Source organism: Acomys russatus, chromosome 2 (genome assembly GCF_903995435.1).
Source record: "Acomys russatus chromosome 2, mAcoRus1.1, whole genome shotgun sequence".
In the NCBI taxonomy this organism is placed as follows: domain Eukaryota; kingdom Metazoa; phylum Chordata; class Mammalia; order Rodentia; family Muridae; genus Acomys; species Acomys russatus.
The window spans coordinates 69,657,036-69,676,165 of record NC_067138.1 but is presented as its reverse complement, the minus strand read 5'-3'; the positions used below and the strand labels follow the sequence as shown (position 1 = coordinate 69,676,165).

Here is a 19,130-nt window from a genome sequence, read left to right as displayed (position 1 = left end):
GAGCTAAATACAGCTCACCATCATCTGTTTTGTATATCTTGCAAGCTCAAATAGTTTTTATACATGCAAGTGTTGAAAAAATAAGGTTAATATTTCCTGACAGGTGAAAAGCGGATGTGAAAAATCTTAGTAAGTGTTGCTGGCCTAACAGCTGGGTGTGGTGGTGCATGCCTTTAATCCCAGCACTTGGGAGGCAGAGCAGGCGGATCACTATGAGTCTGAGGCCGTCTACAAAGTGAGTCCAGGACAGCCAAAGCTACACAGAGAGACCCTGTCTCGGAAGAAAAAGAAAAAAGAAAAGTGCTGCTCGTCTGGAGTGGCTCCTCTGTGCTGTGCGTGGTTACCTTTTGTTCACACAGCAGTGGCGCTGAATAGTCAGGACTCTTTCCTGGCCCTGACAGATAAGCTTACCAGCCGGATACTGTATCTGTGCTATGATGCCCTCTTGGTACATGTGAGATAAGTGCGCCACCACTTTGTTATAACTGAAGCCCTAACTATCCACTCCTGTTAATGTTTATTCCTAGCTGGTTCTACATGCAGTATATCTGGTAGCAAAGTTGTTGACCGTATCACTTGTTTCCTCTTGTCATATTTTGTATGTTCAGTTTGTTAACTAAGTCTCCAGAAAGGATTTACTAGGATGAAATTGTACTATTGATTTTTCACCTTCTTTTTTTCATTGACATTGTTTTCTTTGGGTTGTAACTTTATTTTTTTGATGGTAAGTGACTCACGAAGATACCTGTAGATTTTTGTGTGGGGGTGAATATGAATATGTATGTGCTTATGTATGAGAGCTTCTGTCTTCATCAATTCCTTGATCTTGTATGTATGTGATATGTATGTGTGTATACCTACGTGCATGAATTTGTGTTGAGGTTAGAGATTAATATCTGGCTTTCCCCCAACTTCTTTTTTTTTAATTTATTATTATTATTATATTTTTGGTGTTTCGAGACAGGGTTTCTCTCTGTTATCTTGGCTGTCCTGGACTCACTTTGTAGACCAGGCTGGCTTCAAACTCACAGCAATCCACCTGCCTCTGCCTCCTGAGTGCTGGGATTAAAGGCATGTGCCACCACTGTCCAGCTTCCCCTAACTTCTTTCTGCCTTATTTTTAAATTTCTATTTATTGTGTGTCATGTGTTGTGCATGTGTGCCCATGCACTCACACATGTAGAGGTTAAAGGATAACTTCATGGAATTGTTTTTCATTTCTTACCTTTATGTGGGTCCTGGGGCTAGAATGCCAAGTTGCCAAGCTTGTGAGGCTCACACCTTTACCAGCCAAACCACTTGCCTCCACCTTGGCAGGGTCTTTCATTGAACCTCGGATTCACTGGCTGTGCTGTTGTGCTAGACTGTCTAGCCAGGAAGCCCCAGGGATCCTTCTGGTTTTTTGTTGTTGTTGTTTTGTTTTTGAGTTTTTCGAGACAGGGTTTCTCTTGTAGACCAGGCTGGCCTCGAACTCACAGCGATGCGGCTTCCTCTGCCTTTCTCTGCCTCCCGAGTGCTGGCATTAAAGGCGTGTGGCACTCTGCTTGGCTGGATCCTTCTGTTTATACCTCCTCAGCAGTGGTGTTACAAGTACTCTACCAGGCCTTTTCTATTCATACTGGGGATTCAAACTCAGATTTTTATGACTGTACCATACACACCTTACCAATTGAACTATCTCCCTACTGCCTCATTTTTCTTTTTAAAGAAGTTATTATTTTACATGTGTGTTTTGATTACATGTGTCTATGTGCAGTATTTGGATGCTCATGGAGGCTAGACCCTCTAGAACTGGAGTTACACAGGGTTATGAACTACTGTGTGGGTGCTGGGACTCAAACCCAGGTCCTTTGAAAGAGCAGCCAGGGTTCTCAACTGTGGAGCCATGTCTTCAGCCCCTATTTCTGTCTTTGATGAGTCACCTATTGGCTTTGTTTTTCTTTTTTGACTTGAATGACTTTTCCCAAAAAGTTAGTGTGTGCTTGTATGGCAGGTTTTCTAAGGCTTTGTATATTTGAGGGCATTTTTAAGCAAGAATAATTTATTTTTTCCTTCAAATATCTTTTTGCTGAGACTTTCGGCTCTTTAACTCAGTCTGTAGCCATTTGTCTATGTCACCTTCACACACACATGCACACACATGCACACACGCGCGCGCGCGCGCGCACACACACACACACACACACACACACACACACACTGCTTCCTTAGGGTGTTCTCTTTCAATATCTTTTTGTTTTGGTTTTTGAGATAGGGCTTCTCTGTTTTAGTTCTGCCTGTCCTGGAACTCACACTGTGGACTAGGCTGGTCTCAAACTCATAGAGATCCGGCTGCCTTTGCCTCCCAAGTGCTAGGTGTGTGCCAACCCTGCCCAGCTCTCTTTAAGTATCTTAATTTCTGGAACATTCATTCCTCTAGCTTTTGTAAATATCTGTGTGTTAAATTTGGATATGAGAGTGAGCCATTCACATTAATTTCATGCTACAGAGCAAAGTTCTGTTGGTTAGCTAGTACTATGACTATGAAAGACCTAGGTAAGTTACTATTCTATCATGAAACTTCCGGACTCCATAGATGAAGACGCGTTCCAGGGACAGAGAAGTTAGTTTTAAATAAGTGAAGGTCTGATTAGACTGAAGGTCAGGCTGGCAACTTAGGCACACTACATAATGAAAACAGAACAGTGTATAATTTTCTTGAGAAAATAATTTTAATCCAGTACTGTAGTCAAGTGATCTAGTGGGGTTTTGTTTTTGCTTTTTTTGTTTTGTTTTGCTTTTGCTTTTGCTTTTGTTTTTCAAGACAGGGTTTCTCTGTGTAACAGCCAAGGCTGTCCTAGATTCAATTTGTAGACCAGGCTGGCCCGAACTCACAGATATCCATCTGCCTCTGCCTCTGCCTCTGCCTCTGCCTCTAAAGTGCTGGCATTAAAGGTGTGTGCTACCAGGCCGTCCAGCCAAATGATCCTTTTTGTTTTGTTTTTTTCCCCCAAATGATCCTTTTTATAGGTAGAATTCTCACATATGCATGGGCCTAGAAACCTTACCTTGTTGACTTACATACAGTCATTTAGGGATGTACTTTAGCAAAACGAAAAAGGAAACTAAGAATAAGGAAAAGGGTTTAAAAAAACATTGAGCCATCCTGGAAGAGCAGTGAGAAGACTTTGTTAGACTGTTGTCTAGAGTGCTTAGAAAGCAGTCATTCTGATTTGAGCAAGGAGACCCCGGTGGAGTGAATACTGTCATGGAAAGCTTGAAGCAAATGTTGATATGATAAAGGACAAGAATATAAGCAAAACCAAAACTAAGGTCATTTAAAGATGTCATGGGAAGCTAAACAAACAGGGTAAGAAAAATTATGATTGTTAACCAGTCCAAATTAGCCTGTGTTATGTATGCAGTTAATAGGCCTGTAAAAATGTGTTTGACCTTAAATCTAGGAACGATTTTTGTCTTTATGTGTGGCATTGGACCATAGAATAGAAAATGAACTGTATCAGGACTATGATTTCTTAATAATAATTACATAGTTATAAAAGTGCCATTTCTTGATTTTCAACTTTGAGTCAGCCTTTAGTCACCACAGGAGTGGACAGAGCCTGTAATTGCAGGGCAGAATATGACAATTACAATAATAAAAGGAGTAAACCGGGCCGGGCGTGGTGGCGCATGCCTTTAATCCCAGCACTCGGGAGGCAGAGGCAGGCGGATCGCTGTGAGTTCGAGGCCAGCCTGTTCTACAAAGTGAGTCCAGGATGGCCAAGGCAACACAGAGAAACCCTGTCTTGAAAAACCAAAAAAAAAAAAAAAAAAAAAAAAAAAAAAAAAAAGGAGTAAACCGGTGGAAGGGGGCAGGGAGATTACTACCTCTGTCATCTTTGTTTTTCACAATGAGGATCTAGAGTTAATGTTGAATTCACAAATAAGCAATAAAGATAATATTGTTAAAGTTCAAAAGTGGCGAGGCGTGGTAGTGCACACTTGTTATTTCAGAATTTGGGAGGCAGAGGCAGGAGCATTGCCAATTTGAGAATTAATATCCTGTAGGAAGTTCCACAGCATGGCCTCATCTCAAAAGTTTATTCCTTGAAATACTTGAAGACTTTCCAAATGGATGTCCAGACTTAATAGGATCAAAGGGTTCTGTAGATTTGACCTAAAAAAACAAAACAAAACAAAAACAAAAAACCCACAAACTTCTCTAAGGCTTATAGTGAATCTATCAGACATACTAGATAAAGAGAATTCTAGAAATAGGAAGAAAAAGGATGTCAAGTTAGCCTGTGTGTGTAGCTTAGTGGTAGAGCACTTGCCTGGCATGCATGAAGTCCTGAGTGTGATACCAGTACCACAGCAGGAGGAGGTATATTAATGTAAAGCAGGGCTCTCTGGAGAAACCATATAGGATAGAATCAAATGGATGATAGGATAGATTCAAAGTCCTAGGGAGGGACGGGAGGGGCAACAAAGATTATTTTACCCCCTTGAGTTACTCTTTTCTTTCTTTCTTTTCAGAGACAAGGTTTCTCTGTGGAACCTTGGATGTCCTGGAACTTACTTTGTAGACCAGGCTAACCTTGAACTCACAGCTATCCCTCTGCCTCCCTGGGTGCTAGGATTACAGGCATGCGCCACCATGCCCAGCTTTAGAGTTACTCTTTAGAATTGAAGAAGACATACTTTCCAAGACAGCAAAGCCAAGGGAATTTGCTATCACTAGATTAGCTGTAATAAATGAAAATGTAGGAAAGTATGAAGCTCCAAAAAAAAAAAAAAAAAAGGTCAAACCTTTAGAGAAAAGCATAAAACAAAGAGAAGTATTTAACAGAATAGCAAGACCATGTTTTTTATTAGTAATACCCTTGAATGTACCGTATTTTTTGGACCACAAGACACACTCCCCCCCACCCCCAAAAGTGAGGGGGAAATTAGGGTGTGCCTTATTGTCCAGTTGCTGATTTTACTGTTTTTTTGTTTTTGTTTACTGCTCTAAAAACTAGGTGTGTCTATGGCAAATGAATTAATTTATTTAGCTACAAGATGTACACTGAAATAGATTGGCTGAATAAAGAAACCATGTGGGACCAGCTTATATGCTGCCTGTGAAGACACACAAAAACTGAAAGTGAAGGGATCAAAAAAGATACTCTCTACAAGCAGAAACCAAAAGTGAGTAGAGAAAATACACATTAAATAAAAAATGGAGAAGAGATGGGACACTCTATAAAGATGAAGGGGGATAGTTTAGCAAGCTAGAATTATAGTTAAAAATATGTATTTATGCAATTTTGGGGCCACTCTTTTATATAAGGCAGACAGTACCAGTTATAAAAGGAGAGTAGACTGTAACGACAGTATTTTTTTTGGTTCCATCCCATATTTATTAATGAACAGATCACGTAGAAAGAAATCACCAGGGAAGCATCAGAGATACGGTATACTGCAGAACAAGTGGATCTGACAGACACAAAATATTCCACCCAACAGCTGCAGGATGCATATTCTTCTGTGCAGAGTATTCTAAATAGATAGGTTACAAGACAACTCTTAAAAAAGAAAGAAAGAAAGGAAGGAAGGAAGAAATAGTAGAAATAAGCCAGACAGTGGTGGTACACACTTGTAATCCCAGAATTTAGGAAGCAGAAGTAGGCAAATCGCTGAGTTCTAGGACAGCCTGGTCTACAAAGCGAATTCTGGGACAGCCAGGGCTACACAGAGAAACCCTGTCTCAAACAAACAAACAAACAAACAAAACAAAACAAAATAACGAAGAGAAATGCATGTATACCAAGTAACATTCCTTTGAATAACCAGTGGGTCAAAGGAAAAAGTACAACCAATCTCTTGAAGCAGAATGCCAAAGCCAGTGGGGTATGGCTGTAGCAGCACTAAGATGGAAACTTTAATAATTGACTATCATAGCATATGGGGTACATAGTTAGAACCCTAGTCCTCAGGAGGTAGCAATAGGAGGCTCATGAGTTTGAGACCAATCTAGGCCATATGGCAAATACGATCTTGTGCCCCCAAAAAGAAAACCAAACCAAACAGATTTCAAATTCATTAATGATAGGGAATAGAATGTCAAGAGGAAGTGAACCCAACCCCAAATCAGTAGATGGAAAGAAATGCCAGTAATCAGAGCAGATATAGTCTTGGAGGAGGAGCTCTAAAACACTCAAGCAATGTCTAATGAAGAGCGAGCTGGTTTATTGTAGTTGTAATCATAATTGTAAAACCTTTAGCTAGACTAACCAAAGAAAAAGACAGACAATACAAATAAATGTATAAGAAGTAAACAGACATTACAGTTAATAATGCCACTGAAATGCAAAGATTAATAGAGATTATTTTATAGGACTTCACATTAGCAAACTGGAGATCCAAGACAAAGTTGTTTCTGGGTATGTGTTACCTACCTGCAAAACAATGTTTTTTGTTTTTTTGTTTTCTATTCTCATTCTACCTCCCAAATAATGACACAAAGACCTATTACATTTATTAATAAGCTTTAAAGCACCAAGTGGGGCAGGTATTGATCTATTCTAATCCGATTAAACTAGCCAGGCTACTTCCTAGCCACATGCCCCATGCTGTTTGCCATCATAGACTCTCCCTTAGATGCTTCTGCTCCATCAGTCTGTCCTCATCGCTCCTCCTTCTCCTTGACCTTTTCTCCTTTTTTCCCCTCCTCTCCCACTTGGGACCCCCGGCCCTGGGATTGGAAGTCTAGCCCTAACTCTGCTGCCTAGCTATTGGCCTGTCAGCTCTTTATTAACCAGAGAAGATGGAGAACAGTTTTTATACAACACGAGACAGGAAATGACAGTGCCCAATTTAGACTGCAACCAGATCTTTGGGCACATAAATCATCTGAATACACAAAACCATCCCCCAAACCTACCAGAATCAAATCATGAGAACAGAGGAAACACAGAAAGACAAATATCAAATACCAAGATTGAGTCAGTGTTAAAATTCTAACAAAAGCCCAGGATCTTGTGACTTCTTTACTGAGGGAGATAACACCCAGAGTGTGTGAGAGAGAATGTGAGTGCATGTGCTTATACATTCAAATCAAGGTGTTCCTCAGCTGTTTCTGGAAACTTGCCCGTCTGGCTAGGTTGGCTGGCCAGCAAGCCCCAGGGATCCTCCTGTCTCCACCATCCAAGCCCTAGGACTAGTGTGTGCTGGACTTTATGTGCTGGGAATCCAGAGTTGGGTAGGATCACATGCTTGTGTGGCAGACACTTTACTGCCAAACACTTTGTAGACTGAGCTACCTTCAAAGTAAGTTTACCAAACAGTTAACACCAATTCTGAAAGTGTTCATAGGATCATAATAGTGGGAACCATCCTCTGAGGCTAGCATTGCTTAGATACCAAAGATGGACAAAGACCTATCAAAAATGGGAATTATAAGCCAATATATGTGATAAAAAGATGCAAAAAATGCCAGTAAAACATTAACAAATCTATGTTGTAGAGAAACGAATTATTCTTTCTTTATTAATGCAGTAAATTATTACGGCAACAGTTTTCTTTATCCAGCTAGTTCTCCAATGACTGACACAGAGAGACTAGTATTTATTTTTAAGCTGCAAGCACTATGCTGGGTAGATTCTGAGCTACTCTAATCCTAGTAACTTTAAAACCCACATAAAAAGCCAGGTATCACACGCCTTTAATCCCAGCACTCGGGAGGCAGAAGCAGGTGGATCACTGTGAGTTCGAGGTCAGCCTGGTCTACAAAGCGAGTTCAGGATAGCCAAGGCATCGCAGAGAAACCCTGTCTCAAAAAACAAACAAACAAACATAAAACCCACATAAGAACCAACCACTTGCTAATCTGATGGCTCCTGGGGCAGCTTCAGTTCTTCCAGGCTGTTCCTACACCTATGTGCTCAGCGCCATCTTCTTTCTCCTCCTCTCCTCTTCTATTTTCTCTTCCCTTTAACCCAAGCCCAGACACCTAAAACTTTACCTCCTTCTCTTCTACCTAATCATAGGCTTCAGCATTTTTATTTAGCCATTTAGGGATAATTGGGCAAAGTTCCTTATCATTACATGGTTATAGGAGACAGTTTTAACATTCATAACAATGCTCATAGCAGGGTGGTAGCCAGATCTCAAGGCACGAAATCAGCAACTGAAAACACAGTTGGACCTTCCTCCAACAATCTAGCTCAGTCATGCATTAATATTTATACCTACGATTAAAATGGGCTTTAATGCAGGGGTGATTAAAATGGCCTTTATTCCAGGGGTGTAAGGCTGTCTCGGTGTGCACAAAGTGGTCAGTGTGGTACATGGCATCCGCTGAGTGACGAAAAAAAAAAAAAAAAAACAACAGCAACAAAAGAAATTAGTAAAGTTTAACATTAGTTCATGATAAAATAGTCTTTCAGAGATTAGGTGGAAAAGGAATGCAACTCACCACACTAAGGATGGTGTGTGAAAGTCCCACATAGCTAGTCATAGAATGGAGAAAAGCATCAATTGCTGCTTTCAAGATTAGGAATAAGGAAGGATGTCAGCTGTCCTACACCATTCAGTATAGTATTGGGAATCATATGCAGGGCAATAAGATGAAGGAAACAAATACAGGGTATCCACATAGAAGGAAGGAAGCCAAATTATCAATATTTCCAGATGGATTATTTTATATGGAAGAAAATCTAAAGATTCCAAAAATAGTTTGAATTGACGAAAAGCTTAGTAAGGTTGGAGGGTTCAATATCTAAAAATCAGACTTTTATACAGCAGCAACAAAGTTACTGAAGAAATCAAGAGGTTTTAGAAGACAAAAACTTACAAATAAATTAACTAAGGTTGAGCTGGGCATGATGGTGGCACATGCCTTTAATCACAACACTTAGAAGACAGGCTTTGCCATGTAGTGGTGGTGGCGGTGGTGGAGCATACCTTTAATCCCAGCACTTGGGAGGCAGAGGCAGGCAGATCTTTTGAGTTCAAGGCCAGCCTGGTTCACAGAGGGAGTTCCAGAACAACCAGGACTGAACAGAGAAATCCTGTCTTGAAAAACAAACAAAAAATAGGTTATTAATGATATACAGTGATACTACAAAATAACTTTTGAGACAAAAAAATGAAAAGATATCCCTTATTTATAGATGATAAGAATTAATTTTACTGGCCAAGCCTAGTGGTGCACTCCTTTAATCCTAGCACTCAGGAGGCAGAGGCAGGAGGATCTCTATGAGTTCGAGGCCAGCCTGGTCTACAAAGCGAGTCCAGGACAGCCAGGGCTACACAGAGAAGCCCTGTCTCAAAAAAGAAAAAAAAAACAAAACAAAACTTTTACTAAAATGGCAATGCTACTCAAAGTATTCTAAAGATTTCGTGTAATTCCTGCTTAAGTTTTAATGATAATTTTAAAAAGAAATTTAAATGTTCAAGGAAGAAATGTCAGGTAATAGATATGTCAGTTATCGTGATCATTATTGTGTATATAAATTGAAAGATACATCATACTGTGTTCTGTTAATACACATAATTACCCCACATGCACACATGATTACTATGTGCCAGTTAAAAGTAAATATTTAATCTTACTAAAAGTCCTCCCGTGTTCTTACTTTACTTTTTTCAAGACAAAGTTTTACTGTATAGCGTTGGCTGTTCTGGACTCGCTCTGCCTCTGCCTCTGCCTCCTGAGTGCTTGGATTAAAGACGTGCACCACCCTGCTCGGCTATTTCAATATTTTAGGATCATGTGTATTTTAAAAAATTAGAGAAAAAAGGAAAAGAAAAGTTAGACTTCTAGAGAATTAATTTTTTGGAATAGTTTCCCTTTATGGTCTTGATAGGTAAAACAAATGATACCGTATCCTTGAATTCATGAGTGTATTAGGTCTGATCTGAAATTAGATTTTTGGTTTGGTTTCAAAATCTTCCTTACCTTTTATTTTAGTGGCTTTCCTCAGTTGTACTGATTGTCTAAAAGACACATTAATATTCACACTTGAGTTGCAAATAAAACCAATTCCCATCAAATTTGGTAATGAAACATTTCATTTGTACTGCTTAATTACACTATTCCTTTGCTTTGTCTGCCCCGTGTATTAAATTGTTTTTCAGTAGGAGGGAGCTTCAGTAATTGATGCTTGAGGCAAGAGAAGCTGATTTATATGTTGACATAGTCAGAGAGCTAACAAGTCCACAGGAAATTGCTGGACTTGTGTAAACTGACCATGTGTTTCTAAGGAGACTGTTGATGCAATGCTAACCTCCCTTCTACACCTGCCACATGATGTCTCATTTTTTTAGTCTGTTAAGACCTCCTTGGTAATACCGTCAATTGTTTACCTATGATGCAGTCTTTTTCTTCCTGCTAAACATTTTTGTTGTCTTTGAGGAGAGAACTGACTTCTTCACACACATAATATATGTCACATAAAGTAGTAATAATAAACCTAACACAAGTTTATTCTATGTGGTTGACTTCTTAATGTTTGAGATTACCTTATTCTGTGAGACAGAAGTTCATGTTTCTTTATAACCAATTGCACATTTATAAAGACTTATTCTGTAATTGATGACACTTGGTCGTTTCCAGCTGTTAAAGTATAAATAATGTTCTGAGAATATCCTTATGTCTAAGTCTGCAGTAAGCATGTCTTAGCTGTGTGCATAGGGGTAGGTCACGGGATTCTTTAGCTAGTCATATGTTTGGCTTTCCTAGGCTGAATAGTGTTACAAGCTGTACCAATGTGTATTCTCACTAAGCCACACCGAGTTAATCCCATTTAATTTTAAGAGTTTTGTTGCTCAGCCTTACCAGTGCTCCATTTTGCCACCTTTCTAAACATGGTGATGTTCTGTTATGGTCTTAACTTACGTGTCCCTGAGTAACCTGTAAGGTTAAATTTGTTTTCCTGTGTTGACTGCATATACTGTTCTTGTTCATTTACAATATCGGTGGCTCTGCTTAATTCCCGTGTTGGAAAGTGTCCTGCTGAGTAATGTTATAGAGTGAAAGCAAAGAAAATAAAACAACAAATAAAAGGCTGCCCCCTCCCCTCGCAGATTAACTTATGCTTCGCTTAAATGTTGTAGTGTTCACACTCCAGAGGCCAAAGAATATCACAAAACTATGCTCAACACCAGTGAGGCAGGAAGTTGTTCTCCCACTCCAGGCACTGCAAGTCGTGGTCTGTGAATGGAGGCTTGGTGATCCTTTCACAAGAAAGGACCAAGTACAGGTGCTCTACAGTGGTCATACAGTCTACTGCTGCTTAGTGAAATGCTGCTTATTTTCTGTCATTAAAATCTTAACTCTCATTCTCATTTCTTGTGTTTTGTTCTTTTCTTTTTTTTTTTTTTAAAGATGTATTTATTATGTACACAGTACTCTGCCTGCATGTACACCTGCAGTCCATAAGAGGGTGCCAGATCTCATTTATAGGCAGTTATGAGTCGCCATGTGGTTGCTGGGAATTGAACACTGGACCTTTGGAAGAGCCGCCAGTGATCTTTTTTTTTTCTTTTTAATTTTTTTGGGGGAGGGTTTCGAGGCAAGGCTTCTCTGTGTAATCTTGGCTGTCCTGGACTCACTTTGTAGACCAGGCTGGCCTTGAACTCACTGTGATCCGCCTGCCTCTGCCTTCCAAGTGCTGGAATTAAAGGCATGCACCACCACGCCTGGCTCTAGCCAGTGCTCTTAATCTCTTTTAAAAAGACTTTTTAAGGTTATAAATCCTTTGTTGATTATACTCATGCATATGTGTGTGCCATTGTTATATTTTCTTTCTTTTACCCTAAAAATCTTAATTTTAAAGTATGTATCTATTTTTTCTTTACATTTATGCTTTTTGTTGTTGTTGGTTGTTTGAAACAATTTCACTGTGTACCTTGGGCTGCTCTGGAACATCTGGTTCTCCTGTCTCAACCTCTTGAGTGCTGGAGTTAACAGCCATATTCCTACATATCTTTTTGTTTCTTGTAGAAGAAAAAGTGTTGTATTCCTTAATCACAAAGTTATTCCATTATCTTCTGGAGTTTCCATCATTTTTCTCTTTACATTTTAGTCTTTAGTCCATATAGAAGGTTTTCGTGAGTTTTTTGTTTATTTGGTATTTTTTGTTTTGACATTTAAACATAATCATTTTAGAGTATTTTATGAAAGGGTTGCTTAGATGACAAGGAGGATTTTAAGAGCAAGCTCAGCAGGCTGGGCACAGCCACTTGTCCCAACTGTGTGAGTGAAAGAGATGAGCAATTGTGAAAAGCAGAGTGTTTAATGATTATTAATATTTAATATTGATTTATTATTTTAATAAATCAGCAGCTACTCCTTAACCAGCTTTATACCCAAATAACCACACAGAGAGACTAGGATCTATTTAATTAGCCCAGAGGACAGCACTATGCAATAGTTACTCCTATTCAGATTTCCCACATTATACTTGCTTTTTACTCATATCCTACCTAGGTCTGACATGTTCCTCCTGGTACATCCTAGACCTCTCCACGTGCTTCCTTCCTGTTTTTCTCCTCTCCTTAATGGACCAGGATGCCCTACCCTGTTCTGTGTTATTGTTCAGCATTGGCTAGTTGACTTTTATTGGCAATACAGAGAACAAATGGTGACATGTTTACACAAACTTGAGACACACTTAAAATAAACATCACAATGTAATGTCCAGATTAAAACCAGATAGTTGGTAGAGAAATCAGCGTTTGAATGAACAAGGATAAACTGTACACAGTCCACAAGAACAGCATGCCAACAGCAGAGAAAGGAGATTTAATCACATGCGTTGGAAAGAGAAACAGGAAGAGGGATCCCCGTTCATGTTCATCTTTGTGGTATTAATACAAGTTTAGAGGAAGCGTGGTGGTAGGTGGGACAAGCGGCATATATAGCTAAGCACTGATCATGGTGTGGTGTGTTTGCTGTCTCTTTTCTGGTTCTGCACCATAGTCAGAAGGTCCCTACTATTCTAGGGGGCAAGCTGCTTCTTGGATAATTAGTTATGCTTCAGAACCCTGCCTTGCCATCGTGGACAATTAACCTCTATTTGGGTCATGGTCTATTGTGAGGTTCTATTGTTTCTGGAATCCATGGTGACTTCAGGTTTAGGACACTGACTGAAGACCTCTTGACACTTGGGGAGAGGGGGCATCCGGGATAGGACATTAATAGCTGCCAATAAGGTGGCTCAGGTACATCTTTGTTCCTTGCACCTTAAAGGGAAATAAAGAGGCTAGTTAGGTATTGTCTCTTCCCCAGGTAGTGATTGACATGTCCACGTGCAGAATTAAGGACTATAGTTGCAAAATGAAGGGAGAGATACCAGGGTCTCATCCTTACTTTAGTTGCCTTGTGGGCCTAAGGCAGGAGTCAGTGTTTTGTTTTTGTTTGTTTGTTTGTTTTTAAAACAAAGGCAGGTTTGAGCCTTTTACCAAATCAGCTATATTTTGACATGAAACATATTGATACTGAGCACACATGTATGTAGAAGATATATCTATTAACAAAATGCATTTTACTAAATTCCTTATTTTAAAAATAATCAGTTTTATTTTATGTGTAGTGGTGTGAGAGTGTTAGGTTCTTTGGAATTGGAGTTCCAGACAGTTGTGAGCTACTCTGTGGTGCTAAGAGTTAAACTGGGTTCTCTGGAAAGCAGCCAGTGCTCTTAGCTGCAGGAGCCATCTCTCCAGCTCCTAATTCCTCCTTTTACACTAGTGTTGGGAACATTGGGTTGCTACTTTTTGTTTACTTGTTTTTTGTTTTTTCCAGACAGGGTGGCCTTGAACTCACAGTGATCTGCCTGCCTCTGCCTCTGCCTCCCAAGTGCTGGGTTTAAAGGCCTTTTTTTTTTTTTTAAAGACAAGGTTTCTCTGTGTTGTCCTAGATGATTTGGAACTCTGTAGACCAAGCTGGCCTTGAACTCAGAGATCTGCCTGCCTTCGCCTCCCAAGTCCTGGGATTAAAGGCATGTGCCACCACCACCTGGCAGATTATTACTGTATTTAAAACTCAAATCCTTAACCTTATCTGCAGGTAAGAGGCAAACTACAAAGTTTGTCCATTAATTATCAGATTAAAACGCATAGTAACACCTTTATTTCAGAAATTGGGAATTTCTGTGCTTTAAGGCACTATCCTGGTCTTTTATTTGAAAATTTTCTTTCATCCAGATTGTTTATTTAATTTTTTTGTTTTTTTCAAGGTGTCTTTGTTAAACTTTAGTTAAAAGAGCTTTCTGTATGCCTTTAAAAAAATAACTCTATTTATAGTAATGCAGACACATTTGGAGGTTAGTCCTTCATCAGAAAGCAAAATGTTTGTTATTAGGAGCTGGAGAGATACCTTAGTGTCTTTTAAGAGTTGTTTTGTAGAAAACCAAAGTTTGTTTCCTAGCACCCAGGCTGGACAGCTCACAATCCCCCGTAATATTGTCTCCAGGGGTCTGACTCCTTCAGGCCACCCTGGGCGCTCGCTACCCCACAACATATAGTCAACAAGCACACGCATAAATTAAAAATGAAAGTAAGTATTTGTGGTAGTATTATTATAAAATATATAGTTAAAATACTTTTTTGTTGTTGTTGTTTGTTTTGTTTTGCTTTCTGACACAGGGTTTCTCTGTGTAGCCTTGACTGTCCTGAACTCACTTTGTAGACCAGGCTGACTTCGAACTCACCTGCCTCTGCCTCCCAAGTGCTGGGATTAAAAGTGTGCTCCACCATACCCGGCTCCAAAGTACTTATTTTTAAAAATTTTGCCAAGATGGACAAATTTGAACCATTTGAAATAAATTGGTTTTGATTTTTTTCACTCCATATTTATTATCCTTTTATAACCTTGTTGTTCTATATTAGGATTATAATGAAAATGCTATATTGATACATATTAGCAATGAGTGTTCAGATAGGCATATAGGACAAAATTCTTGCTTGAATGGATATGGTGGCTCATACTGCAGTCCTGCACAAAGAAGGCTGAGGCAAGAGGATAGAGAAATCACCATTTAGCGTTGGCCCTGTTCCTGAGATAACAAGACTCCTACAAAGGAAGGTCTAGGGCTATACCTCAGACATAGGGTGCTTGCCTAGCACAGGCACATCTCTGAGTTTGAAGCTACCCTGGTCTACAGAGCCAGGGTGACACAGAGAAACCCTGTCCCAAAAAACCAAAGAAACAAAAAGAAAGAAAAAGAAAAACAAATAGTGTACACCAAAGATAGATTTTAGGATTAATGGTATAGAAATCAGTACTTGTTTTAAAAAAAATTGACCAGTACAGATATAAACTATGTCCTTATAGATTTATTTTTAGAAATGAGTATTGAAAGGCAAGGTTCTTAGAATGTATAAATAAATTATTTTTAATTTAATTCATTTATTTTGGTTTTTCAGGACAAGGTTTCTCTGTGTAGCTGTGGCTGTCCTGGGCTCACTTTGTAGACTAGGCTGGCCTTGAACTCACAGAGATCCACCTTCCTCTGACTCCCTGAGTGCTGGGATTACAGGTGTAAATCACCATGCCCAGCCAAATAAATTATTTTCATGTAAATATATTTTATTTAAAAACTGGCAGAATATAGTCTTTCAAATCAGTTAAGTACTTTAAACAGCTTGGATGATAGGAATTGTCAAGAGCAAACTATGTCTCTACTGGTTTGCTTTTTTTTTTTTTGGTTGGAGACAGGGTCTCTCTGTGTAGCCTTGGCTGTCCTGGAGTTGCTTTGTAGACCAGGCTGGCCTCCAATTCACATCGATCTGCCTGCCTCTGCTTCCTGAGTGCGAGGATCAAAGGTGTGCGGCACCACGGCCAGCCGCTTTTTTTTTTTTTTTTTTTTTTAAGTAACTACATTGGTAGGCATCTGCTGTAATTTTCCCTTAACCACACAGTTTGCATCTAACCTTCCTCTTAAATATTTTTACTTAAATAAAATAATACTAACTTTTAGTAAATTTAATAGTAAATATAAACCAGTATTTTAAAACTTGTTTTATTGAGTACTAATTTTGCTTTTCAGCGGGGATCTGATGAGCTTCTTTCTTCTGGTGTCATTAACGGACCTTCTACCATGAACAATTCTACTCCTTCTACAGGTGTGTATGGTAAGTTTTAACTCCCCCTCCCAAGTTTTCTTTCTGTGAGCTTTTTTTGTTTTCATTATTTTTATATATTGCTGTTTACTGTAAAAATCTATGATTTTTTATTCAGAAAGAGAAGTGGAAAGAGTCAGCTAAGGAAAAAAAAAAAAGAAATTTAGGAATGGTTCCAATATGTTATACATCTACCAAAAAAATAATTGGAAAGATTTTATAGGCAGAGAATTTGTTAATGTAAACATGTGAACAGAGTGATATGGGAGTTGAGACTAAAGCAAACTTTGTAAAGTTGAGCTCACGTTAGAATCACAGAGAAGAAGCTGGGCAGATGCGTGTAGTTCAGTCGGTAAGTGCTTGCTGTGCAGGCATGATTTTGAACACCAGTACCCATGTAAAGCTGGCTACTGCCCGTGTCTGTAACCCCAGTGTTGGGCTGTGAGAGGTAGAGAACAGAGAGTCCTTGGAGCTTGCTGACCACCCAGTCTAGTCAGAACAAGGAGCCTCTAGGTTTAGTGAGATACTCTGTCTCAACAATTACGGGGAAGAGTGATAGAGGAAGACACCCCAAGTTAACCTCTGGCCGCTGTAAGGATGCAGCGCAGGGTTGAGTTGCCTATGCACAAACGTGCCAGGAAGCAAAGAAAGATGAGTGCTGGTACTCACTGCCCTTCCCTTTTTATTCAGCCAAGAAGCCTCAACTCATGGAAGGATACCACCTGCATTCTGGGTGGCTCATCCCGCATCAGTAAGGCCTCTTTGGAAAGCCTTCCTACACTATACCCGAAGATTTATCTCCCAGATGAATCTATTATAGTGTCCAAAAGTTGACAATCAAGATTAACCAGTACGCTCAGAGTAACTTGAAAGCAAGGAAAATATGCAAACAGCCTGACTTACCCCTGAGGTTTCTGTGTGGGAGAGATGCTTGCCTTTGTCTTTAGAGTTCTTAGCGGATATGTCAGAGGTACAGGTAGGCTTGAGCGCTGTTACTGAAATTTTCATTATCCTTAGGAGCGATCCAACTCCTGAATTGTCTCCTCCTGAGATTCCAGTTAAACCTGTAGGACCAGCACACCTGTCTTGCCTGGTTTTAGCTTCTCTTACTCTTTTCCCCCAGGACAGGGTTTTTCTGTATAACTGAGCCCAGGCTGTCCTGGAATCACTCTGTAGACCAGGCTGGCCCTGAACTCACAGAGATCTGTCTGCCTCTGTCTTCTGCCTCCTGAGTGCTGCAATTAAAGGTATACACCACCATCACCTGGCATCTTCCCTTACATATTTTGTTATTTTTTTTCTCTTTAAAAAATTTGAGCTGGGCGTGGTGGCATGCACCTTTAATCCCAGCACTTGGGAGGCAGAGGCAGGCAGATCGCTGTGAGTTCGAGGCCAGCCTGGTCTACAAAGTGAGCCCAGGACAGCCAAAGGCTACACAGAAACCCTGTCTCGAAAAACAAACCAAACAACAACACAACCACAAAAACAAATGTTGTTTTGGATAATTAGAATCACTTTGTGATTTAGTCATTTTGTTTTCTCCAATTTGCTGTACAGCACGAGGGCCTGATTTTGATCACCAGTACCCATATAGAGGCTAGATAGTGCCCATGTGTGCAACCCCCAGGGTTATGGTGTTTTGTTTTGTTTTTTGAGACAGGGTTTCTCTGTGTAGGTTTTGGCTGTCCTGCACTTACTTTGTAGACCAGACTACCTCCAACTCAGAGATTTGCCTGCCTCAGCCTCCTGAGTGCCAGGGTTATAGGCGTGTGTGCCACTGCGTCTGGCTGTTAGGGTTATTTTTTGTAAAATTGTGTATGTTTCTCAGTTTCTTAACCTGGCTATCACTCAAATAATTGAGACTTTTTTTTTTTTTTTTAAATCAAGCTTTTCAGCACAAGAACTGAGCAGTTATTACTCTATTCTAACTATGTAAGCTAATTTGGCTTCCTCTCCGTTTACATCCCAGAGATCCTTGTACTTTGTAGCACTTTGTAGCTTTCCTGCTCCAGCTCTTCTCTTGTGATGTCCCCTGGGCCTCTGCCCTCCCCCAAGTCCCAGGCCTCTCTTCTAACTTCCCCTCTCCTATCTGGCAGGAAGTCAGCCCTATTCTCTCCCCTTCTTAATGAGTGTCTGTAAGGTACTTTATTGGCATATCGGGACAATTGGGGAGCAGTGTTTACACAGCATTGAGACAGGAGATTTTCTCAGAACAAGGATTACAATCAGATATGGGTTGTATAGAAATCAGCATTTGAATTTTGTTTTGAGTCAGAGTTTCTCTGTGTAGCCTTGACTGCCCTGAACTCACTTTGTAGACCAGGCTGGCCTTGAACTCACATCTGTCCACCTGTTTCTGCTTCCCGCGTGCTGGGATTAAAGGTGCAGCATTTGAATTATACAGTAGCCTTTATGCCTACACGCCAGTGTTGGATGTGAGGGGTGGAGAACGGAGAACCCTTGGGCTTCATAGGTATTCTATTTTGGAGTTTATAGTTTCTTTCTTTCTTTTTTTTTTATTGTGTTTGTTTTTTTAAACATATACATTTATATTATTACACATGAATAAACTACATACAGCAGGAAGAACCATGAGACAATCAGGAATTATATAAATGTTACATTCCTATCTTCATCTAAAAACATCTTAACCCCTAACCAACTAAGCTTAATTGTAAGACTAAACTATCTCATCTTCAACTCCATCAGCGATTTGAGTAGGAATAAAACTTAATTACCTGAGTGAACTGGAAGTGCAGGTTAGCAGCTTCCAAAATGAAGAAATGACTGAGACAGTTTGCTGTCTGAACAGTCACCCAAAATTCTCTATAACGTTGGAACACCATCTTCAGCCTTCTAGCCCAGTATGTCTGACATACATATTTGTAAGGCAGGAACTATTCCGGACTTGCTTACCCTGTCTTGGCAGAGTTTATAGTTTTCATTTCTCTGTATCCGTTTGAGTTTTCTTTTTTGTTTGTTTGTTTCTTTTTTGCCAAGATGTGAGAGGATATTGTTAGGGATCTAGTCCTTGCAAATGC

The 19,130-nt window shown here is 39.8% G+C and overlaps 1 protein-coding gene across 3 annotated transcripts in view; it reads left to right on the top strand.

Moving 5' to 3' along the window:
• The window catches only part of Ptbp3 (polypyrimidine tract binding protein 3), an 83,061-nt gene that overhangs the window by 15,131 nt on the left and 48,800 nt on the right, over nt 1-19,130 (top strand). For 2 of the 3 annotated variants that reach the window (XM_051162647.1, XM_051162631.1), the window contains one exon: nt 16,017-16,101. In XM_051162647.1, the coding sequence (XP_051018604.1) occupies nt 16,017-16,101 (85 nt within the window). The remainder of the gene's footprint in view (nt 1-16,016; nt 16,102-19,130) is intronic. The other variant, XM_051162639.1, reaches the window with a different exon arrangement.